This window comes from Pinus tabuliformis, chromosome J (genome assembly GCF_031772625.1).
Source record: "Pinus tabuliformis cultivar Carrire ecotype Pingquan chromosome J, CPIR1, whole genome shotgun sequence".
Taxonomy (NCBI): Eukaryota; Viridiplantae; Streptophyta; class Pinopsida; order Pinales; family Pinaceae; genus Pinus; species Pinus tabuliformis.
In genome coordinates, this window is record NC_142295.1 from 799,206,616 (window position 1) to 799,232,801 (window position 26,186).

Here is a 26,186-nt window from a genome sequence, read left to right on the forward strand (position 1 = left end):
GTTCGAGGGGGGGCATCCGCTCCCCCGCAACCCTGGTCACAACATAACAGTAACCACCTGTAGCAGTTAAAAGATACCATAAAAGTTAGGGAAGAATATGCATATCGAAAGTCCTATGCATCAACATAAACACTGCAGCCAACTGCAATACCACCATCTCTTAATTTCTATATCAATCATAACTCAGCTTCATACCAGTTTACAAAATGTCCCAAAGAAAACGATAGCTTTCAATCAATATACATTGCAAATTTTCAGAAGCCAATGGCAGCAATCATAAGTAGACACTGATTAAAATCCGTTATTGGTTGGTGCAGACCTCCATAGCAACAATGAGAATGTGGATTATTAATAAACAAAGAGTTACCTGAGCACTCCAGTTCACCAGATTAAAATAAAAAATCAAACGGCCACCAATTCACCTGATGTTTCTTAAATTTTAATCCAAGTATCATGCCAGATTGTAAACATTTGCTCAGTATAAAGTCCATAACTAAATAGAAACTTTTTTCTTATACATCACCTTTCATTATAGCTAATTGAATTCAATTATTGTCAATCAGTTGGTATTCAAGAGAGCCAAACGCACTAAACCTAGGACATATAAACATTTAACAAACAAAGCTCTATTTCCTTCTGGTTTAAGAGGTTAGCAATATACTGAACAATTTAGAAGGCATATCGGATTTCCAGAGAAGTGAAAGAAATAAAGAAATGAAAGCTCTCATTTCAAGCTATGGTATAAATGGCATAGACCCCAACTTTCTACAAAAATGATTCTCAAGATTTGACAATTTATATACTAGTTGTATCTAAAATCAGTTCCAAAATATATAGCAATGCATTTAAGTGGAATTATGTTTATTCTGCATTGCATTATCAGTTACGTTCATCGCAACCCATGTGTTATTCCTAATCTGCGGACCAGTGCCACTCACAGGCCCTGGTTGGGGAACAACCCTGATTGTTGTGCCTGAAGGAAATTGTTTGTGTAATGGCATACTATGCAGTTGTTGGACCGTGTCCTTATCTTTACATGTTAGTGTACTTGCTGCCATATTTTGTTCGAGCTCTTTCTTTTTTCCTTTATCTGTATCTTCTGAATCAGGACTGTCTGTAAGAGATAAAGCAGAAAGACTCTTGTTAAGATGAGAAACCAAGTGACCAAGTGATTGTTGTATATTAACATTTGGTTCATGGTCTGCTTCTTTTCCTCCATTGTCTGAAGTTTTCCTTGTTGAAACAGACAAGCTCCTACCTGGGTCCACAAAACACAAGAATTTAGGCATTGCCATGAATTGTAAATTTTAGATTGAGTATGAACTTAACTGAGTTACCTGTCAACAAAGGTAGAAACCCTAGCAGGATTTCGAAAATTCTAAAATTTGATTTGTGGCCAACAAGAAACTTTTAACATTGAATTTTGTAATATACATCACATAAGCAATGACATTCTTAACTTCTTCTTGACCTCATTATCTCGAGAATCTTGATTCTCATTAACACTTCCAACTTGAAACAAAGAGACTAACTTTCCATCCAATCAGACATTCATATTTTGTTTTTATCCACCCAACCGATCTAGTTCCTACCCAGAACTTCCAGTTTAAAGCCATCATATATCAAAAGTGTCACCCCAGTGATCTCAAAACTAGTGAAGTAATAGTGTCCTCTGCACAACTGTAGATGGTATGACATCACATCTCAGATAATGCTACAAAAACATCTAGTGCCAAACAGCATCCTGCTACCCATCCGTAATTATTAAGCATTTAGATCGAAAGTCGCAATCAATAAAGGATAGTGTGAAATCCTTTAGCACTTAAACAAGCCAATTGTTAGCACTATGTTTCAGAAGAATGTTAAATTGCAGAAGAAAATCTCACCATCTTTGAGAGCAGACCATGCGGCCATTGCTGCATTCTTCTCTGCTTGTTTCTTAGAATTGGCTTCTTTGCCTACAAATGCCAACCCAGCAAACTTAACAGTGCTTTTGAAAATAGATATATGTGATGGACCAAATCGGTCTGTCATGTACTCTGGGAAAGGAATTCCTTCCTTCTGGGCAAACTCTTGCAAAAAATTCTTGTACATAGCAGACTCATCCTGCAAATAGAGAATCTATATCAGTTGGAATGTTAATGATTTTGCTGAATTAATTCATAAAGGAGAAAACAACATCTACTAAAGAAACATCAGATCAAAATGTGATAAGAATTATACCAGGGAAAACCCTTTTTTTGTCAGTGACTTTAGTGCTACTGCTGCAGCTGCATGTTCAGCTTGCCGCAATGTACCATAGAATTCTGGACTCTCATATGTCTCCCCTTCAAATGTAACAAATGCCTTGAAAAGAGGTACATGTGGAGGGCCTTTCCGCACAGAGGAATATGAAGGCAAACTGAAACCACCCCTGAAAGCTAAATCTTGCAGCTGATTTTTGTGCATGGCTGTATATCAGAAAAGAGAGTCAGGTGTCACTCATTGTAAGCATGAAAGTTTTTGTTCCAAAAATTTTGTGCTTTTGAACCATTCAAGGATAGGTGCAAAGAGACCACATTGACAATTACGCATATTTGCATTGGGTCAGGCATCCTCAATGGACTTTCAAACTGACTTTTGATCACGATTGAAAGAGAACCTTCCCACGGCAGGCGAGGAACAACAATCTGGGAAAATATGGAATGTGATCCTCACTTATGTTTATGCATTTAGATAAGCCTCCAAATGTGAGACTGAAGTCTTGGCTCTAGCCTCTAATCGAAGGCCTAATATTCAGTTTGAGTATGGGAGTTAAGGGAGCTAGTGAAAGGAGATTCCCAACTGGTAATCAAACCAGTAACAGATAAATGGAGAAAATGAGGATAATTAATCATTTAGTGGATGAGACCAAAATCATTTTGAAATTTAGAAATATCAAATCAAAAAAGTTTCGGATCAATTGGAAAATATAGGAGTTCTGTTGGAATGGAACCAAACCAAACTAACTCAATTAGTAATTACATTGTGGCACTAGAAAGATCAACTTACTTTCAATACACAAGGCTAGTCCCTTCCTTTCAAAAGAGAACCAATTCATTGAATCTGACTAGACTAACAAATTCCTTCGTTGTTGGATGACCAGCTTCACAAGATTAATGGAACCCTCCTCTTTCATTTGTTTTTTGTGGCTCTGATACTGTTAGAATGAATATCTTATGGGAGTGATTATAATAAGCCCATATCAATATATAATCACATAGTAAAGAGACAACCCAGTATACAAGAGACAAGCAGATTGTGCATGGCTACATAAGTACCCCTGAGATGTAATCAAGTAGATCCATATGATCTACTTGCTTGATGATACAAATAGATAAAGACAGCAAACGTATAGGAGTGAGGGTAGCTTTAGAGCTTAGACATAGCCCCTAAGTGGGCCCTAACCCTAGTGGTGGGACCACTATGGCCCCCCACTAACACCCACATGACCATAGGCTGATCACAAAGGGTGTATAAACATAACCCACTCGACCAAACGACACCCCTTAAAAGATTACATCACCAAGACAAGGTTTAGCCACCATAACACTAACAGTCTCTCCTTTAGATTGACTTTTAGACACATAAGGAAAGGTGGCATAAGGATTATTTTGAGACCACGTCAGTCACTAAGGTGACGATAAATTCATGTATATATTTGACCAAGTAGGTTGGACAGCCTAATGGTGGAGGAAGAAGAATTGATAAACTATTAAAATTATCCCATGGAGTTACAAGGAGAGAATATCATCTTTCCATCCCAGAAGGAGGTCCTTGAAACATGGAAGGAGAAGGAATATGAAAATTTTGAAGTACAAGGGAAAAGCAAGTATACACAGTAGCCCAAAAGAGGTCTCACCAAGATCCAACCAACAAGGATTGCAAACTTCTCCACACCAAGACCGTGATGAAACTCTCCACCTAGCAAAGGTTGATTATCACCATCAAGATGGAAAGCCTTGGTTGAACCCTAGTGCAAACCCATCATCACAAATTTGAATCTAACTGATGTGGCAGGTACAACTATGGGATTGAAGCTCAAGATCACAAGCCATGTTCCTCAAGACATCGAAGGAATCATGCAGGTGAGGTGTTAGTGCAACTACAAATTTGCATGAATATAAAGGATTGTGAAAAGTTAGGGGGTCAGAGGATTGGTGTAAAACCTGATTTAGGAAATTGTAAGGAAAAGAGGTCAAATTTGATGAAGTTGCCTACTATAATCACTTAGAGGAAACACAAATATCCATCACCTGTGCAAATTGAAGCAATATACAGGCGAAAAAGCCATCCTCCATGGTCAATGCCTTATTAGCTAATGAAGTTATGCAAGACTGCTTCTTTCTGCTATATAATTCTTCTGAACAGGGTCATATTGTCAACAATTCCTTCATAGTTGATGTGAACCCAAGCATTCTCAATGAGTATTATGCATGCCTTACTTGAATAATACATCTCCCCTGAGACGGAGTCCTTGGTAGCATATGGGTTGACAAGAAATGATCTCCAGAAAAGAGGAACCTCCCTTTACAAAAGGGAATAAAGGATAGTAGAAGAAGAAAGAGGAAGCATTATCAATATCTCTAAGGGGAGAATGAAAATTCTGATAGAATTAAATCTATACAGAAAATAACCCTCCACTATGTTGCACTGGTTGTGGGGACGGGGGTAAGAGCGGTACGGGGGGATGAGTTTCCGGGATGGCTAGAGCGCAACCCCAAATTTTCAGGGGATGACAGGTTGGGGATGGCAAGTGCAGCAACTAATTTTTATATTTATTAAAAATTAAAATTAAAATAAAAGTTAGTAATTCATAATAAACATGAATGATAAATTAAAATATAAAAAATAGTACTACTAATTTTGAAATTCAAATTACAAAATAAAATACTAAAGTCTAATACTATCTAATCATCATTGCCCATTGTCAAAAACTTGAGAAGAACTACTAGTCTGCTACAACCTACAATCCACTAATGTCTACATAATCATTCTACGATGCATGATGAATCATTTCGAAATTTAAGTAGCAACTAAACTTCAAAGACTAAAAATAAAATTTAATAAAACTATAAACATGAACAAGTCAGTAAAGTTTAATTATAAATCTCAAATTAAGAGTCTAGAAATTAAGAACCTTATGGGACATGTCATCAGTGTAATGTATATCATAATCATTCATAATCAATATTATTTATAGAGCACAAAGAGTATTACCATCCCATCTATTTACCTTATAATATTAAGTGTTAAAGATGAGTTAGCCATTGTAATGTTTATTTTAGGAGAAACAAATGTTATGTACAAAAGTAATAATGTCATAAAGTGAAATAAATTATATATAATAAATGATGTTTATGTTAATGTATTCAGGGAATTAGTTGATTGGTTCCTAAAATGAATAATGGAACTTGCTACGTATATAAACAACACCACTAGTAATTTAGTAGCACATTGATATATCATCTAGTTTCTCTTGCTTGTCTCTTGCATATATTTAACATGGTATTAAAGTCATCGTGATTGTGGCATAGGGAAATTTCAAAGATTCATGCCAAGAAAAGGTTTATCATAGACATGGAAAAACAGAGAAGTTCAAATTGAAGGCAAATTAATTCATGGAGTATAGTCGCTGCAAAGTATAAACATGAATAAGTCATTAAAATTTAATTATAAATCCCAAATTAAGAGTCTCAAAATTCGCTTTTTCGCTCGACTCTTGCCTCACCTGCAATCTTCGCTCGAGTTCTCTCAGCCTTGTTTACCTTTGTCGTTGTGAATGGAGTTCTCATTTCAGTGTTTACCTTTGCCCGCCGTGAATGGAGTTCTATGTTCGGTGTTTACCTTCGCCCGCCGTCTTAGACTTCGCTCAACACTTACCTGCAACCCTCGCAACCTGTGTTTACCTGCAATCTTTGCTCGAGCTCAGTGTTTCCTTGCAACCTGTGTTTACCTTCGTCGTCGTGTCTACCTTCGCTGCTGCCATGTAGCAGTGCTATAAGGACCGAGCCGAATAAGCCGGTTCAGATCAGTCCGACCATTTTGCAGCAAAAACCTGTTCGAATCAGACTTGAACCGTTTTTGTCCAATTCGGAATAGTAAAGCCGCGTAGAACACAAGAAGTGGGGCCTGTATTGCTTTTTTTCTTTTAATGTTTGTCTTAGTTGGGCACTAGTCCATAATAGGTGCCTAATATTCAAGCATATTTCTCTACTATTGCTATGCATTTCATGGTAATGTTAAATTCTTAAAGTAAAAGGACATCCTTTTACTTAAAATTTTAACATTACCATGAAATGACTCATGATGTTTGAGAGTGGTTTTGACTTCATTGGATTTCATATGGAGAAAGTAGAATTTTAGATCTCACTCAAAATCCAGCGGACTTAACAGTTTTCCAGGATTTTAGGATTGGGGGGATTGTAACGTTACATTGGATTTTCTCATGTACGAGGGTATGGAACTACTATTTAATCAAGAGCACCAAGCCCTCTCTGTACCTTGATGTTAGTGGCATTGGTTGTTGAACTCTCTATCATGAGCCTACTAAAAAAATACCCATCACTCAAACAAAATCCTGACTTTACATGCTATGGTTTTTCAATCTTATTTTAATGCTTAGAGGGTGATATTATTGATTTTTGGTAGCATCGGATGTGCTCTAGCCATGAAATTTGGTGGATAGGCTAAGGCACATGAGATCTCTAAGACCCAGAAATCATTTGGAGAAATTCCACCCGGATGAAGAGATGTTAAAATAATTAATATTTTTAATGAGTTCCTAAGCCTAAACTTAGGAAAATTAAAATATTAATGTGTATTAATATAATATGGGTGAGAAAGTTCTAAGAGACAAGGATCAAGCCAGTTTTAATCTTAGCCGTTGACTAGGGACTTAATCTTGACCGTTGAATCGTCAACAGGAAAAGTATAAGAGGAGGCTTGAGGGTCAGTTGGAGACACACCAAAAGAGATCAAACATTCAATTTTTTGGGGCTGGGTTTGCTGAGGAAATCGAGTTAGAGATCAGTGGCAGTGAGGGGCAGTTCAGCAAGGGATTTCGATCAAAGGCTGAAGAATACATAGCAAAGAGGCAGTGAAGTGCCAGAAGAGGCAGCACAGGCCCAAGAAAGGTTGATGCAAAGGCCTGAGGAGCCAGTGCAGAAGATGCAGAGGGCCGTAGACGCTGACGCAAAAGTCGTAGAGGTTGACGCAGAGGACGCAGAGGGCTTCAAAGGCAACACTGGGAGATTCTGTGGGGCAGACTGGGAGTTGATCAACAGATCCTGAGCCGGGAGAGGGTGACGCAGTTCTTGGAGCAGCTTTCATTGTCCAGCACAAGGAACAATCAGAGTCACTATGGGGTTGATCATCCAGTTGCTGATTTGCTGGAATATCTGTCTCCGGAGAGAGGTACTACTGCCAAGGATATTCTCTAAAGGGTGAGCCATTTCTGGCACCCTAGTTGTATTCAGAAATCTTCTTAATAATAAAACCCTCTATCTGTTGCACCGGTTTTCCCAAATTGGGTTTTTCCGAGGACGATTGTCCAAAAATAATGGTGCCCCTTGTGTTATTGTTTCTGTTTACTTCAGTGCATGATTTGTATATTTGTGAAGGCTGCATTTGTGTTTACTTCGATGTTTATGCAATTAAATAACTTGTTAATGTAAAGAACAAGTAGGAGATAGTAAACCAGAAATTGCAGTAGGGGTTTTTGATGTGTTAGATTCAGGAATTTTCACAATTGATGACGAAGATCCCAATATAGGCAATGATTTTGATGATATGTAGGTAGTTGTAGCATATTTTTTTTTGGATGCTAGAGGCCATATGGAGCTTGTTTGCTAATGTATTTTCGATTTAGAGATGAATTACACTTGGTGCTATTTTGGTTATGTGCACCCTTACATGCTATATAAATGAGAACTTTTGCTTATTTGTGTATAAATGGTTTGGATTCATAGGGATGCACATGAATATATGTTTTTCTTTAAAATCTGAATATTTTATGTGCTTTTGGTTGACCGGTTTTTTGGTATGGTCTTTTTACCGGTTTCCGCATGGTTCTGACCAGTTCCTGGTCTGGGGGGTCTCCTTGTTCAATGACCGGTTCGGCTCTGATAACTATGTCGTGTAGTGTAGTGTGTAGCATGCGATAGGTTTAGTTTAGTCGGTAGGTTTAGGTTGCAATAGGGTTTAGGTTTCAAAATTTGTTTTTTTATTTTTTGACTTTAAAGTTTAAAACTTAGGTTTTAATATTTATTTTTTTAACTTAAATTTTTTTTTAAGTTTAATGTGCATGATATTGGGGGATGCCCTAAAGTCCCCCGAAAAGTCCCTGATTTTTCGAGGAATGACTCGGGGATGACCTGGAAGTCCCCAAGTCCACGATGGAGTCCCCGACCAATTGGAGAAGTTTTTGTTGAGTTCCAAAGTACCCGGATTGTCAAGACGAAGGAAATGCCATGAATTTTGGTGGGGACGAGTCCCCGTGCAACATAGACCCTCCAATATGCAGGAACAACATTGATTGGGTGCTTCTTTGCCAGGAAAATAGGGTTGAAGATGCTAAAACAACAAATGGGAAAAAGTTAGAAAAAAAATGGGGTATGCCACAAGCTTTTTCACTATAGCCATAAGATACATTGTCTTCCTATTAAAATCTAGAGATGGCAAGGATGAGAAAGCTAAAGCCATTTGGTGGGAAAAACTCAATTTTCATATTAAGCTATTGGGAACCCAGGTTGATCCGGTAAGGGAGAAAATTAACCTAGCTACTCTATGGGTTAAACTAGCCTATATTCCACTAGAGCTATGGCATGAAGATGTCTTCAAAGCAATTGGAAATATATTGGGAAGTTTGACTGTTGACATTGTTGATAAAAAGATCAAAAGAATGGAAAGACTTCCATGGCCCAAGATGTTTAAAATAGGATGTAAGGGAAGCCTGGAAGGCATCCTTACTATCGCCTATGTAAACATCCCATTCAAATGCAATTGGTGTAAGCCATATAGGAATGTAAAAAACAAATGCCCAAGGAGGTTAGAAGATGCCTTGGATGATATGCATGTCATACTTGCCCTTGCAATTATGGGAAACATCTTGTTAGAAGATTTGGCAAAGTTGCTTTGGACCATAGCAACCATGATGGCACAAGTAAGAAAGGAAAGCCTTTAATGAGATGCAATATGCAGAGAAATATAGGTGTGTTTATGAATATAATTCATAACAAATAGAATAAATAAAAATAAGTTTAGACAATAGATAATCAAATGATGATTATCTTAAGTAGTCATTAGTTAAGTGAAAAGACATGTCTAAAAGACATGCCCAATCATGAAAGGACACCTGCCTAGGTATATAAGCAGGGCCTCATTGTAACATTCAACATCACTTGTACATTTTATATATAATAAATTATTATTACAAATACCTCTGTGTATTTTTACATTAAAGTCAACAAGTTATAAGTTTTGTTGCTTCAATGGTATCAGAGCCATGCAAGACTTTGAACGTTATCCGCCGCACAATATAATAATGCAAGTCTTTGAACGTTGTCTACCGCACAATATGTCGTTAAGTGTTCGCCCTGAATGCATTGAGCAATTTAGTAAAATTCAAGAAAAACTTCAACAATGGGAAAAATCATATGTAGAAGTTACAACACATCTAAAGGAAATCGATAATAAGGAAGATAATAGCAATAGTGAAGAAACGAAACAAGGTGAAGCAGGAGAAGAAGATTTTGATCAAAATGATGATAATGAAAATGAAAATGTAATAGATAATGATGAATATGAAAATGATGTCGATGAAGATTATGTAGATCAAGATGATGATCTGGAGGAAGCTTGTTGCATTTCAGAATGTCCTGATGATGGTGCAGAAAATCTTTCAGAAGCAGCAATAATATCAACTCCTAATTACTGCCCTAATAGGCAGGAAGTCAACAAGCTGTAATTTTTGTTGCTTCACCAAGTCAAATTGTTGCTTAGAAAATTCAGTCTACCTCAAAGAATAGTTCTTTTCCAAAAGCTCGATCTACCACAAAGAATTAATCTGCCCATAAGCTCCATCTGCCACAGATAATAACTTCACATGAACAAAAGAAGAGTGATCAGAATTGTGCCTCAAATTTCGACCTTGATTAGCCTCAGACTTCGTCCTTGATGAGATTTGAATTGTGCTTCAAATGATACGAATTCATGTTCAAATGAAGAGGACGAATGGCCCTTTTATAGTGATCACAAGTGCCCCAAATGGTGTGACTATTGGTCTGAGCCGACATGAGCTTATGGAGGAGTCGACCTTACATTATAGGAGGCAAAACTCACAATTTGAAAATTCAAATTTTAGTTTTTTTGGAGCCGACTTGGAATCCACAATTTTATTTATCATTTCACAATTATGAAGACTAACCGAAGTTACAAAAATTCAACATTATTAGCCATGTTGCACCCTTTGGGAAAGTTTTAGGACTTTTGATTGTAAGTTAAGAATAATTGACTTGGTTATCTGCATATAAAGAGAGGGGAGTCAATTTCCTTTGGATCATTGTCACACACTCATCATTCTTCTCTTGAAGGAGCGCGCACTAGTGTTTCTTTATCTCTTGGATGCAATGGCTAAGTAGAGTATGAATTGTCTTGGGGAGGATATGTTTTGCATGAAAAGGATTTCTTATGGATTGATGAAGTGATTCTTACTTGAATGGTGTAAGTTTAATGCTATTTTTCTTCAATTTTGCATGAAAATTCTAAAATTAGGGTTTGTCAGATCCCATGTTAAAAAGTGCAATATCTTGTATGAACTATTGTTTTTATCTATTTATGCATAAATTGTCATCAAGAATCCTATATGTTGTTGTCCTTTAGGGAGAGTTTGCATTTATTAATTTAAAAAAGGCAAAATCTATCATTTATTGCATATTTTACTACTAAAATTACGAATGACATCTATGTATTCATTGTTGTTTTATGCATTTTCGGCCATTAAAATTTACTTGTTTACCTATCCTTCGCTAACCTTCTTCAATAGCCTAAGGCCTTTATTGATCTCATCCTTCATAGGTTATTTTCTTGCTATTATATGTTATTTGATGTTGTAAATCTGCATATCATTAAAATAGCCTTCCTTTAGTTTATTAGGGTTTGTGGAAAATGTATTTGAACGTCTATAAATCTTATCTTGGCCTTCAAGGCTTTGATGGTACCTTCTTCCATAACCATTAAACTCCTATCATACTTGAGACTTCCTTTATTGAAGATCTTTCTAGGTGATTGTATCTGCAATATTTTTAGAGAGCCATTTGGCTTGGAAACCTTAGGTCATCTAATAAGTCTTGTCAGGGAAGCCTCGCTTATGGGGATAACTGTGAAAATTCCTACACTCGAAGGAACCCCTACTGCAGCAAATCTGAATCTACTTCACCTACTTGATTTTTAATATACATTAACCAAGTTATTCTTCTGAATACTGAAGCAAATTACTTCTGCAACCTACACTAATTAAATATTTGATCTCATGAAACAGAAAACAGAGCAAAGAACAAGATACATAGGACACACTTATTTTTGGACACAATAGTCCTCGGAAAAACCCAATGCGAGAAAACCGGTGCAACAGTTCTGAGGGTTTATTATTATGCAGGAGAAATATTTGAATACAAATCTAGGATGCTCATCTAGCAATCCTTTACAGAGAAAATACTAGCGGAAATCTGAGTGAGTTTTACCTCACTTCACTCGGCAGAATTTCGGTTGATCTGGCAAAAGACTGGCTAACCTCGGCTATTTCTGCGTTGGCTTTGCATTAGCCCTGCGTCACTTTCTCTGCACTTTTCAGTGCTCACGGCAGTTCTGGCTATTCCGACAGTTCCAGATTCTGTGTGACAAGCAACTTTTCTACCCTACGCAGGCCATTCTGGCTCTACATCAAGGTTGTGTGGGCCCAAACTATCCCAGCGTCAGCTCTCCCGGCTACTGCGCTGCCTCTCTGCAAGCTCTCTCCGCCTCTTTGTCAGTATTCTCCAAAAAGTCCTCCTTCCGGATTCTCAATGCCCCTCTATTGCAAGATCTCCCCAGTCGATTTTCCTCCTGAGAACTTCTCACCTCAAAAAATCGATTTCCTCAATCTCTCTGTGTGTGTTTCCAAATGAACCCCAAGCCTCCATTTTATACTTTTCTTGTTGACTCTTCAACGACCGAGGTTAAGTCTCTAATCAACGGTTAATATTAAAACATGACTTGATCCACCTTCTAGATCATTCTCACCCATTTTTTGATTAATACCCATTAATATTTTAATTTCCCTAAGTTTAGATTTAGGAACCCCATTAAAAATATTGATGATTTTAATAAAATACAATCCGGGTGGAATTTCACCAAAAAGTTTCTGGGTTCTTTAGAACTCACATGCCTTAGCCTCTCCACCAATTTCCATGGCTAGAGCACAATCGATGCTACCAAAATCTAACACTCCCTCTTAGCGAGGAAAGTGATCTAGCAACAATGTCCAACTGCATGATGCTTTGTTTCTGAAGCATCTCCTTTCTGCACTATTGTTGCCACCAACACTGTGTTGCTGTTGCTACTGTACTGCTGCCCATGACACTGCCACTGTTGCATCTATACTACAGCGCCCTCTCAAACGCTACATCTGCTATGCTGCTAGCACTGCCACTGCTAACATTGCATCCGTACTACAACTCAGTTGCTGAGAGAAGCAACTGAAAAACATCCAAAATTAGTTGAACTTAACTCTGTTCAACATAATACAATGAATGTTGGAATCTGACTACTGTCGATTCTGACCCTCTAAATCTTTTGCACTGTTGTTGACTTCTGCATTGTGTCAACTGCACTGCTGCCAACCTTGCTCTGCATTGATCAGTGTCTGGTCCCCAGCCACTGCATCTGTCCTCCAAACACTCCACTGCATCATTCTGACACCAAGTCCATCTCGCGACTGCTGAATGTTGGGCTCTAGTAGCAAGGAATTGATCCAAGAGGTGGACTCCTTAAGGATCCTGCCCACATGTAGTCCTCCTGACTACATCCCTCCTGACTACAGCTCAATATCGCCCCATCTCCCTCCTGGAGATGCGTGGGCACTCATGGCAAACTCATCCTCGTCAATATTTGTTGAAGCAGCCTTAGGATCATGTTTTTCATCCTTATCCTTTTTCTTCAAAGGACACTGGGATGCATAGTGGCCCATCTTGCCACAACTGAAACATTTCGCCTTCGAAATGTGGCGAAATGTTCTTCTTTCACTTCGGCTTCTATTGTCCCTTCGATGAGTTGCGTTCTCCTCCTCCTCCTTCGTCTTTGTGCCACTCCCACTGTTGCCACTGAGGTTGACCTTCACTAGGTCCCTCCTTAACTCCCCAGTATGCTTTGGACGAAAACTTGCCATTCATCCAAGACTCCATTCAGGGCTATCCTCACCATTGCGGTTGACTGAGGAGTGGACCCCACTGCAGCAAGTTGGTCTCTAGTGTCCTGAAGACGTTGAAGATAGAGGTCCACCCCTTCTCCTTTCTACATCAAGGTCTGCTGCAACTTCTGCTCTAAATACATCTTCCGTTGTTCAGAAGAGCCTTCATACAGTGACGACAAGGCTTCCCACATCTCCCTGGCTGTATCCTTGCCCTGCAAGTGTGAGACCACATGATCTCGAACTCCATCGAGAATGAGCGTCTTTGCCTTCCCCTACTCGGCCTAGTACTTCTTTTGATCGTTGTCAGTAGGAACAGCTACAACACTATTGACGTAGGCCTCAAGATCATATTCCTCTAGAACAACTAAGATTCTGGTCTTCCATATGACATAGTTGGAAGCTCCTTCCAACCTGTCCTCATCTCTGAGCCCATGCGATGCCATCTCACCCAACTGTTGAACTGACTCCTCTAGTCACTGCTCAGCGTCTTAGCGAGTGAGAAATTTGAACTTTCTGGCAGAAAGTTCTCTAAGGAGAAAATTCCCCTTCTACATGTCTTCGTTCTTTTCCAGCAAATTTCTGCCCCAACAGAAACTGTGCCCTTCAAGCATTGTGCTGAGGCTCTGTGTCACCCCCTCTGCTTCTGCAAACCACGAACTAGAAATCGTACCTCTTTGTTGCCTCACTCAGAGAGAGATTTCCTCGGATCTGCTTCCCGACAAGGACTACGCAATCCCTTCAAGGGGATTCGAATTGCTGCCAAGTGCAGCTTTTGACCTCACTACTCAAAACTTGATCTACTCTTTTTGTTTCAAAATCAATCCTCTGATACCATGTGAAAATGCCTACACTCGAAGGAACCCCTACTGCAGCAAATCTGAACCTACTTCACCTACTTGATTTTTAATATACATTAACCAAGTTATTCTTATGAATATCAAAGCAAATTACTTTTACAGCCTACACTAATTAAATATTTGATCTCATGAAACAAAAAAAAGAGCAAAGAACAAGATACATAGGACACACTTATTTTTGGAAACAATAGTCCCCGAAAAAACCCAATGTGGGAAAACCAATGCAGCTATTCTGAGGGTTTATTATTATGCAAGAGAAATATTTGAATACAAATCTAGGATGCTCATCTAGCAATCCTTTACAGACAAAATATTAGTGGAAATCTAAGTGAGTTTTACCTCACTTCACCAGGTAGAATTTCGGATGATCCGACACAAGACTGGCTAACCCCAGCTATTTCTGCTTTGGCTCTGCGTCATCCCTACATCACCTTCTTTGCCCTTTGCATCAGCTCTCACGGTTGTTCCGGCAATTCTGGATTCTGCGTGACACGCAGCTTTTCTGCTCTACACAGGCCCTTCTGGCTCTGCATCAAGGTTGCATGGGCCCAGACTGGCCCAAAGTCAGCTCTCCCGGCTACTGCGCTGCCTCTCTGCAAAATCTCTTCGCCTCTCTATCAGTGTTCTCCGGAAAGTCCTTCTGGATTCTCACTGCCCCTCTACTGCAAGATCTCCCCAATCGATTTTCCTCCCGAAAACTTCTCACCTCAGAAAATCGATTTCCTCAATCTCTCTGAGTGTGCTTCCAAATGAACCCCAAGCCTCCATTTTATACTTTTCATGTTGAGTCTTCAACGACCAAGATTAAGTATTTAATCAACGACTAAGATTAAAACATGAATTGATCCACCTTCTAGATCATTCTCACCCATATTTTGATTAATACCAATTAATATTTTAATTTCCCTAAGTTTAGACTTAGGAACCCCATTAAAAATATTAATTATTTTACTAAAATATAATCTGGGTGGAATTTCACCAAACCTTTTTGGGTTCTTTCAAACTCATGTGCCTTAGCCTCTCCACCAATTTTCATGGCTAGAGCACAACCGATGCTACCAAAAACTAACAATAACATCCAACCACAAAACTACAGGAGAGAGCCCACTAAGGTGACAGTGGTGGCCAATCTCTTTGTGGCCATAAGACCTTGGTTGCTTAGTTAGGCTTTAAACTAGACTGCTAGATTTTGTGGTAACAAGACCAATATTAATGACAAACCCTTAGGGCCTTACATAAATGACATTAATGACCACTAAAAGGGCCACTGAACCAAGCTTAACTACCATTACATTCCCTAGAGGTCACATACTTCAAGTCCAATGAAGAAAGAAAATTAAATTTTATGGAGACAAAATACTTGTTGGAAAATGTAACTAGGTTTGGTCTTCATAATTGTACTTGAAGTCAAAATGTAATGAAAAGAATTTTATTATTAATTTGAATTGAATTATTAAAGCATGGGCTTCATGCTTGGGTCATTTGTATAGGTCAAGCCTCCATTGTAGGCTTTAGGTCATTGTCAAAGTAAATATGTGAAGACTCCTCCATCCATCGAAATCACCTTGTTGTTGAAAGACTCCTTCAAGTCAGCCTCAAAGGAACTGTCATAAAATAAACTCATGTCGGCCTACAACAAAGACGCGACTCTTCATAATCTCATGTCGGCCTACAACAAAGACGCGACTCTTCATAATCTCATGTCGGCCTATTTACTATGGACGTACCAATAAATATACCAACCTGGGAACTTCGCATTACACCAATTCAGAGCTCGCATTTCAGAGAACCTTTGTTTGTGATCACAAGATTCGGGTAAGGATTTTAGAGAGCAGTTTCGGTGATATGACTGAGATTACTATCTCGGATCTCATAGAAGATTGCGTTGAAGATTGGGTTCAGTTTTGTTATGTATCACAATGAATGCGGATTGCAATGGAGACAGTTCTGTTAAGTATTACAGTGACTCAATGTTATTCCTATCACAGTTTCGATGCTACCTTGATTTCAGTGCTATTACAGTGATCACACTTCGGTGATATTATAGTGATGTACTTTGGTTCTATCTTATTGCTACCATAGTGATGTAAACTCGGTGCTACAATGATAAGTTCAGTATCATTGCAAAAGATCAAAGTATGAAGAAGAATGACAAGGTTGACTTGATGGATGGAGGCAGTCTCGAGTCTATGTTGTAAGGGTCTTGGATGTCTCATCTTGAATCCACTGAAGGAAGAATTTTGTGACTAGGTTTTCCCCTTGAGGGGGGTTTTGCCCTGACAGTGTGCCTATATCTTGTGTTCTCTTTTATTTGTTGTTTGGCATTAATCTTGGTGATAAGATAAGATAACTAAGAGATCAAATATTAATAATGAAAATATCACGAGTTAATGTCATTAAGAGGAAAATCATTTAACTGCCACCTATATGGATTTTCCAACATGGTATCAGAGCTATGGTCAAGGTCAAAGGTGGTTTTACATCTTTGAAGCTCTCTCAGTAAGAAGGTCAAAGGCATCTTGTGAAGGCACTGTATTGATATTTCAGTGAAGAAAATATTACTTCACTATATGGTTTCGATGCTACCACTGTGATAAGGTCTCGGTACAAGGACAAGAATCTCAGAAGTAATATTTCGGTGCCACTACAGGAGTTCGGATAGAGTACAGGGATGATCTCAATGCAGTCATAGAAACTCGAATTATCTCTGAAATGAAATTTGGGTACCATAGTAAGGTAATGCAGATTAAAGGTTTTGTGCTACCACAGTCTTGGTGCCTCAACAGTAAGAACAGTCATCAATAGATTTTGGTATAACTATAGTGATACAAATTTGGTATCACAACAGTGAGAGTTTTCATCACAATAAGAAGATCTTGGTACCTAACACAGTCTCAATGATAAGGGTTCGGTGAGAAGGTTTCACTGTCAAAGTCTTGACGCATAACAATGATATTACAAGGATAAGGACTTTGCATCACATACATAGAAATTCGATCAAGGCACTTCAGAGTTTCGATGATATTATGTAATGCTTAAATCAAAATTTTCCCATTTAATTTTACAATTGAATTTCTAAATTCATGTAATGCCCAAAACAGAATATAATATCCAAATTAAATTTCGAATTTGTTCTAAAATTTACTAACTACAATTTAAGCAAGAAATTTATCAATTTTAATGCACAGACACCTACCTGGTTTCCATGTATGAAGTCGATCCCGAGATGTTATGGCCCCAATTCACGTTGGTTACCAAAAGACCAAAATCTCCTAGCCAAACTGGGTACAACCTAGGTACTCAGTTCCAAAATGCTTCCCAATTGATGCAATCTGATCCCCTATGCCCAAAAACTTCAAGAACAACCAAAGCTCAGTCCTTACAGTCTGTAACTTTCTGTTAAAAATTTTCTCCTTTCTTCTCCAGGCAATTTTCCTCCTCCCCTTTTTACTTTGTCTTTGTTCCATTTATATTTTTCCCTGAGGGCTCTTCTCCAGGTTTCAGTCGATTGCATGTTCGTTTCCCTATTTTGTGTTGGCTTCGTGAGGAGGGTAAAGCATTTATATTAGAGGTGATGGTCTCCGTTAAGATGATTTTCCCTATTTTGTGTTGGCTTCGTGAGGAGGGTAAAGCATTTATATTAGAGGCGATGGTCTCTATTAAGATGACAGGTTTCTTATTACTTTTGGAACTTATGCGTAACCACCCTCCATACTATTAAAATTATAATGTGCCTTTATGACTTTGGTGGGTTAGGTAAAATAACATATAATTCTTTCTTCTAATTTTGTATAATATGCATAGTATCTTTTCAAATGTTCATTTCTTTTATTTATACTAGTCCCTTTTATTTATTCGTATAAATTTATATTCCATTTTAATTTTGTATAGTATAGAGTATTAATCTTTTATTTTGGATAATATTCTATGGTTACATATTATGATGATGACACATACTAAAATACATATTCCAATATATTTTGCGAGTTGGGTATTTATTTAGTATCTTCAACAATTACGTCTTTTATCCTACGCTTGGAAATTCTTCATAATTTATTATGACTACTAGTGTAGTGCATGTAGGAATTTACAGGGTAAGTTCCTCAGAAAGAATACCAAAAGGACACCGCTCACAACCAGATCTCAAATCAATACACCAGTATTTTTGACGTGGTTAAAACCCTCAGAGTGCAAGGAGGGAAACAGTCCACGGCCTGTCCCAACGTGGGTACAGACAATTTATTAATCAAAGAATGAAAATTTACATAAGCTTCTCTCATGCACGGATTACGCGAACAATGACCCTCCATGCGCTTTAAATAGAACTCATGGACCAATCGGGTGTCAAGCCACGGATCAAGTGTCGATAATACCGAGGTGAGAGTGAACCGTCGGATCACTACATATCGTGACCGTCGGATTGTAAGTTACAATATGTACAACGGTAAAGAAAGACACTTTACCTAACTCTATACCTAACTCTAAACTAGACCAAGTTGATCTTAACTATATCCTATGTGTCGGAATATCCTAACATCCCCCCTTAAGAACAACTTGGGATAGGATTGAAGGATTTACAAATATGACACAATAGGAGAAGGAAGGAGGCACTAGAGCCTATCCCCCCTTAGTGACAACTTCCTGAACTCTAAGCATATATCGAAGTTTAGTGAACTTCGCCTCTGTGAGAGCCTTTGTGAAGATGTCTGCAATCTGATCATCTGTTGGACAATATTGTACTTCAAGAGCATGGTCATGAATGAATTTTCTGATGAAGTGCATGTGTAGTTCGATGTGTTTGCTGCGCTGATGCTGGACTGGATCTTTGCATAGCTGAATGGCACTTTGATTATCACACCAAAGGGAGGTTGGATGCTGCTGCTCAAAGCCAAACTCTGATAGGATCTGACGAAGCCACAAGGCTTCCTTACTAGCTTCCACGGCACCACGATACTCTGCTTCTGCTGACGAAAGAGAAATGGCAGCCTGTTTCTTACAAGCCCATGTAATAGGTCCTGAACCAAGAGTGAAGACATAACCGGCAGTAGACTTCCGATCATCAGGGTCACCAGCCCAATCAGAATCAGTGAAACCAACTAACAGAGGAGCTGCTTTGGCACTGTAATGAATCCCAAACTGTACTGTACCTCGAACATAACGAAGTATTGTTTTGGCTGCTTTCCAGTGACTTTCACGGGGGTTTTGCATAAAACGAGCAACAAGGCCAACAGCAAAGGAAAGATCAGGACGAGTATGGGTTAAGTACAAGAGTTTTCCTACAAGTTGACGGTATAAGGTAGCATCAACTTCAGGAGAAGAACAAGAGACTGAAAGTTTGACTCCAGACTGAAAGGGAGAAGGGGCTGGCTTACAGTCTTCCATGTGAAAATGACGAAGAATATCACAAGCATACTTGGACTGGGAAAGGGAAATACCCTCCTTGGATTGCAAGACTTGAAGACCGAGAAAATAGTGTAAGTGTCCTAAGTCTGTCATTTCAAATTTCTTTTTAAGGATAGACTTCACATGGTTTATAAGGTTGGGATCACTACCAGTAAGGATAAGATCATCAACATAAAGAACAAGGATGATAAGAGAGTCACCCACTTTCTTGGTGTAGACAGTATTGTCAGAATGACACCTAGAAAAGCCAGATTCTAAAAGAAAGCTATCCATTTTGGCATACCAAGCCCGAGGAGCCTGCTTGAGACCATAAAGGGATTTCTTAAGTCGACACACAAGGCTTGAGTCTGTTTGTATGAAGCCAATGGGTTGTTCCATATAGATTTCTTCCTGCAAGTCCCCATGCAAGAAGGCAGATTTAACATCCATTTGATGGACTTCCCATTTTAAAGAGGCAGCAAGGGAAAGAACAAGGCGGATAGAGTTCATTTTGGCAACAGGGGCGAAGGTTTCAGTGTAGTCAATTCCTTCAACCTGTGAAAAGCCCTTAGCAACAAGACGAGCTTTATGTTTATCAATTTTGCCATCTGGTCCATACTTGGTTCTGTAAACCCATTTACATCTTACAAGTTTTCGTCCCGTTGGTAGAGGAACAAGATCCCATGTATCATTTGTCATCAATGACTGATATTCTTCATTCATAGCTGCTTCCCAATGTGGATGGCCTGAAGCTTCTGCAAAAGTGTCAGGATCATGATTTACTGGAGCTTGAGCTAGTAAAGAAGAGGCTCTTTCAAACTGAGAACGTGTACGTCGCTGATCTGTAGGATCACCGGCAAGATCACCTGCTGCATCTCGAGTAGCACGGACCCATCTTGGAAGTTGAGGATCCTGAGAAGGTGGGGGAGGATTGTCATCCTCACTTTCATCATCTGAAGAAGAAATGTTTTCAAAAGTAGAAGAGATAGGAAGAGGTGGCACATCCGCCGGACTAGGCTCGCAGGCCGATTTATTTTCATCAAATTTTACATCTCTTCTAATGATAACATTTTTGGACTTAAATGGAATAAGTCTGTAACCTTTTACATCTTCAGAATATCCAACAAAAGTGCATTTCTCACTCTTAGGTTCTAAAGCTTTATGCTTTTCATCTGGAATATGGGCCCATGCTTCACTTCCAAACACACGAAAGTGACTTACATCTGGTTTAATGGAACTCCAAGCTTCTTCTGGAGTGATATTCTCTAGAACCTTAGTAGGAGTGCGATTGATTATATAATTTGCACAATTAATTGCTTCGGCCCAAAAACTAAGACTGAGTCCTTTAGATTGCAGCATACAATTAGCCATTTCCTTTAAGGTGCGATTTTTCCTTTCAGCTACACCATTTTGTTGTGGAGTGTATGGAACAGTATGTTGCATTTGAATTCCATTTTCAGTGCAAAAGTTGATGAATGTGTTTTTAACATATTCTCCACCATTATCAGTTCGTAGCTTAAGAATTTGATGTCCAGATTGTTTTTCAACAAAGGCTTTGAAGGCCAAAAAAGTGTTAAATACTTCGCTCTTGAGTTTTAAGAAGTATACCCAAGTGCGTCTGGAGAAATCATCAATGAAGGTTAAGAAGTACTTGCAACCAGAGAATGAAGCAACAGGAAGAGGACCACATAAATCACTGTGCACAAGCTGTAAAGGGGCTGAGGCGTGCCAAGAGGCACGTTTGTCAAAACTATCCCGATGATGTTTTCCGAGTACACATCCGGAACAAACACCATCTCTGCAAGATATCATAGGAAGACCTGTCACCATATTTTCTTTACATAGATGCTGAAGGGAGCGATAGTTTAAGTGACCAAATCGCTCATGCCAAAGTTTGCTCACTTCATCATTATGAGCAACAAATGCTGAGGGAAGATTTGATGACCCAAAGTTGTGAAACTTATACAACCTTGTGGAATCATCAGCAAGACCAGTAGCTAGAATCTGTTTAGGATCTTTTAGATACTTGATTACAACATCATGAGGTGAAAATTCAACAATTTTGCCTTCACCTGAATGAGTTATCTGATAGACAGATAGAAGGTTGGAGGATAAGGTTGGAACACATAATACATCATTAAACTGACCATTGTCTAGATGAACAGTTCCAGTCCCTACAACACTAAGAGATCTATCATCACCAACATATATATTTTTGGTGTTACAATCTTTTAAAGAATAAAACATGGCTTGGTTTTTGGCCATGTGATAAGAGGCTCCAGAATCAATGAGCCACTCATGAGAATGAGAAGAAGAAGAAGATACATTTAAAGCATAACCAGACTGTGATGATTGACAACGACATGCAGAAAGTGCCATTCCGGAAGTTGAAGTTGAAGTAGGCTCCACATGGATGTTATGTTTCTTCATTGCGGCTTCCAAGGCTTCCATCTTCTTAAAGCATTTAGATTCTAAGTGGCCATCTCGATTACAAAAGTTACAATGTCGGTCAGTCCTCTTCCATTTGTTTTTATTGGTCTTGTCATTTTGCTGAAATGATCTTTCATCTTGAGGCTGAGTTGGTTTAGGACCATTCCTTTGAGGATAAGACTTCTTAGGATTCTTTGAATTTGGTTGCTGCTGGGCGGCTAACGCTTTCGAGGAAGAGTTTCCAAGATTAAGAAGACCAAGGTGTAAGAGTTTTTCTTGTTCTCTTATTAAGGAATCACAAAAGGAGTCAAAGGAAGGGGGTTTGTAGTCTTTGCCTTGACAAATGAAAGCTTCCCTTGTAGAATGGAAAGTGGAAACAAATACAGAGTAGGCTGGTCCCAACTTAGTAAGGATGGAATAAATAAGGTTACCATCTTCTTTCTTAACTTTAACACCTTCCAAGAGATATCTAAGGGTCTTGAATTTGGACAAGAAATCTTCAATGCAAGAAAAATTATTAGGATCCAAAGTAAGCAACTCATTCTCAAGTTGATGGGCTCTAATTTCATTTTTAATCCCAAAAACTTTAGCAAGTTTTTCTAATGCTTCATGAGGAGTTTCAATTTCTGCAATGTGGAATCTAAGATCAGGAGAAACAGACATTCCTATCAAACCACGTGCTTGATCTTGTCTATTTTCCCATTTTTCGGCCTTGTCTTCATCTTTGGGTTTCTTCTCTTGGTCTGTGGCTATTCTGAAGAGACCTTTACTTCTAAGTAAATCTCCCATGTAGGCTACCCATTGGAAGTAGTTAGTGCTGTCAAGAATGACTTGGCATGGACATTCCATTTTTTGAAAAAAAACTGAAGCTGAAGATGCTGAAAGTAAGTGGTCCAATGGATAGATCTCGAAAAAATAGGCGGTTTTAAAAAAAACGGCTCTGAAAAAGGCTTCCGGATGAAGAAGTTATGGCTTTTTGAAAAAAAATTGTTGACGTTGCCGGCAAAGTGCGCGAATGTGCGGGAATGAAAAAATCCGCCCCCACAAAATGGAGACTTGAACCCAAGACCTCTACTCTCTTAAAAAGTCTTTGAACCAATTGATCTATACAAAATATTTGAGAGTGAGAGAGAGAGAGAGAGAGAGGGGGGGGGGCCTCGATTTGCGTGCTTGCCTTGGGAAGGCTCTTTTCCCTACAAAACACAAAACACAAAACCCAACACGAATATGCAAAGAAAAACGAACCTTACGGCTCAAAGTTAGCTTTAGCCAAAAAACTAGAATTTTAAAAAAAATCTCAAAGTTAGCTTTTAACCGAAAAACTAAATATTTTTCTCAATGTTTCTGATTTTCCAAGATCACACTAAGGTGCAGGGAAAAGAGCATACGCATGAAAAAAATCCTTTCTTTCTGTTTCTGATTTGCCCAGATCGCACAAAGTCGCAGGGCAAAGAGCATACGCAGAAATGAAAGGTATAGATCCGGGAAAAAAAAAAGCTAAATAAACCGAAACCGAAATAAGCAGAGAGAAAATGACAGTAAACTGCAAAAAAAACATTGTATACCTCCCGATCTGAAAAATGACGCAACTAGGGCTACCGGAAACCTTTTCGCGTGAAACGAAAGGGATTCCTCACTGAAACAGATGCTCCGAACGCAACAGAGCAGTCCTCTCGGCCCGAAAGCAGTCAGAAACAGCAGATCTAGGAAACGACAGCCGCATGCAGTTCTACCGGCTTCAGATTTGGATCACCAACGGACGCGGCCCTCAAATAGCTCTGATACCATGTAGGAATTTACAGGGTAAGTTCCTCAGAAAGAATACCAAAAGGACACCGCTCACAACCAGATCTCAAATCAATACACCAGTATTTTTGACGTGGTTAAAACCCTCAGAGTGCAAGGAGGGAAACAGTCCACGGCCTGTCCCAACGTGGGTACAGACAATTTATTAATCAAAGAATGAAAATTTACATAAGCTTCTCTCATGCACGGATTACGCGAACAATGACCCTCCATGCGCTTTAAATAGAACTCATGGACCAATCGGGTGTCAAGCCACGGATCAAGTGTCGATAATACCGAGGTGAGAGTGAACCGTCGGATCACTACATATCGTGACCGTCGGATTGTAAGTTACAATATGTACAACGGTAAAGAAAGACACTTTACCTAACTCTATACCTAACTCTAAACTAGACCAAGTTGATCTTAACTATATCCTATGTGTCGGAATATCCTAACAGTGCAGGCGACACATGCATATGTAGCTATCATATGCATGCTAATAATTCACATTTCATTTGCACTGGTAGATGGGTCATTACATATTACAAGGTGACTTAGTATCACAGATTGGGTGCCATTACAGTGCAAGTGCCACTACAATGACCTCAGTTCAAAACTATCACAATGACTTCAATTTGGTAGTGACAACAGTTCAGTGCTCTTGATAAGGTCTCGATAGTGTTACTATGATAAGGCCAAAACAGTCAGTCTTCCACTCATTAAAAGAAATAGAATTTGGCACAGCTTCCTATGGTGATATATCAAGGATCCGAATACAAGCTCAAGGGAATAGTTTAAGGTAAATCATGTATTGTCAAAATTGCTCAATAAGGTGTCAAATCAGAGGTATGTAGTCACAAGGTAAGTATGTACATAAACTTTTAGATAATTCTTATTTATGGCTAGTTCAGGATAAAGAATCTATTCTCCAAATAAAATATTAGAACCTACTATGATCTAGGATGTCAAATAAAAGGTCCTACTGTGTTAAAATTGGAAACTAGTGCCGAACTCCATGTAGGTCATCTTATTTATGGCAGCTGATATTTTTCTTAGATCCCTCTCATTGATAGATGTAGGATTGATCTAAAGATCATCCAATTCCGATAAATATTCATGGAGTTATGAATTTATTTGTGTTATAAGCCAATTCGTCAAGGTCGGCTAGGAACCAAATATACCCCACATGTGCTCAACGTTTTAGTATAAAAGGAGATGACTTGACAGTCATTTCCACACACACTTCTATCTTGATTTCTCTCCACTTGTCTTGGGTTTTAGTGGAAGAGAAATCTAGGAGTGGAAGCCCTAGACGTTGGGGGATTGAGGCTTCCCTAGGCGCAGTCAAGAAGAGGAACGTTGCCCTAATCTAGAGGACGCAGTCAAGTGAGAAGCCCTAATGCTACAAGGAGGACAGCCCTAGTATCTAAGTTATCAAGAAGAAGCCCTAACCTATACGCTTGCCTCTACGCAGCCAAGAAAGAGGTTGCCCTCGACAACGTGGGAAAGAGAAGCTGCTTGGGTGCTCTTGTAGGGAGAAAGGCCGAAGTTTGAAGCTTAGGGCAGCAGCAAGAAGAGGCAATTCAGCGTGGGTGAAATAGGGTTGTTCTGAAGCCATTTCAGGGAGACTGAAGGGACGAAAGGAGGTCAAGTATCTTGCTAGAAAGCTGAGGAGAAAGGGAGTTGTTTGAGGGCTGGTAGAGGGTGGAACAGTCCTCTAGAAAAGCTGTCGCAGACCTGTTCTAAGGGTTGTAGGATGCCACTATAATGAGAGGAGGGCAGAGCCATTATTAAGGGCTAGAAGGCTGCCCAGAATTATAGCGAAGGGGGCAACCTTCCCTTGGAGGACAACCGCATTAATTAAGGGCAAATTTGGGCAGATTTTAGGGGTTGTTTGGCTAGGTGTGTAAGGGCTGCCAGATGCCCTAACCAGTCACCACATAAGCAGCAGTGAAGGCAGCATTGGAACAACAATGTTGTGGACAGCTCGGGAATGGAGCATGGTGGAACCATGATGCATGAACAGCAAAACAGCAAGGCTACCATATGCCCAGAACAAAAGTGTTTTGGGCATGACTGTTAGGTACAACAGTGCAATAGTACAACTAGGACAGCTAGGCAATAGTACATACATATTTGGAGCAGCGTAAGTATGTTATGTTGTTGTAGGGACAGCAGCAATGCTGGGTTGCTGTAAGTATATTGAGATAACAAGTCGTGATGGGACAGCAGTACTAGCAGCAATGATATTGTGCCACAATGTT

The 26,186-nt window shown here is 39.1% G+C and overlaps 1 protein-coding gene across 2 annotated transcripts in view; it reads right to left on the bottom strand.

Annotated features, from left to right (window-relative positions):
* Positions 1 to 698: 698 nt before the first annotated feature.
* The window catches only part of LOC149229136 (uncharacterized), a 144,285-nt gene continuing 118,797 nt past the window's right edge, over positions 699 to 26,186 (bottom strand). For both annotated transcript variants that reach the window (XM_089378493.1, XM_089378494.1), the window contains 3 exons: positions 2,224 to 2,450; positions 1,887 to 2,106; positions 699 to 1,258 (listed from right to left, as the gene is read on the bottom strand). In XM_089378493.1, the coding sequence (XP_089234619.1) occupies positions 846 to 1,258; positions 1,887 to 2,106; positions 2,224 to 2,450 (860 nt within the window). In that variant the 3' untranslated portion in view covers positions 699 to 845. The remainder of the gene's footprint in view (positions 1,259 to 1,886; positions 2,107 to 2,223; positions 2,451 to 26,186) is intronic.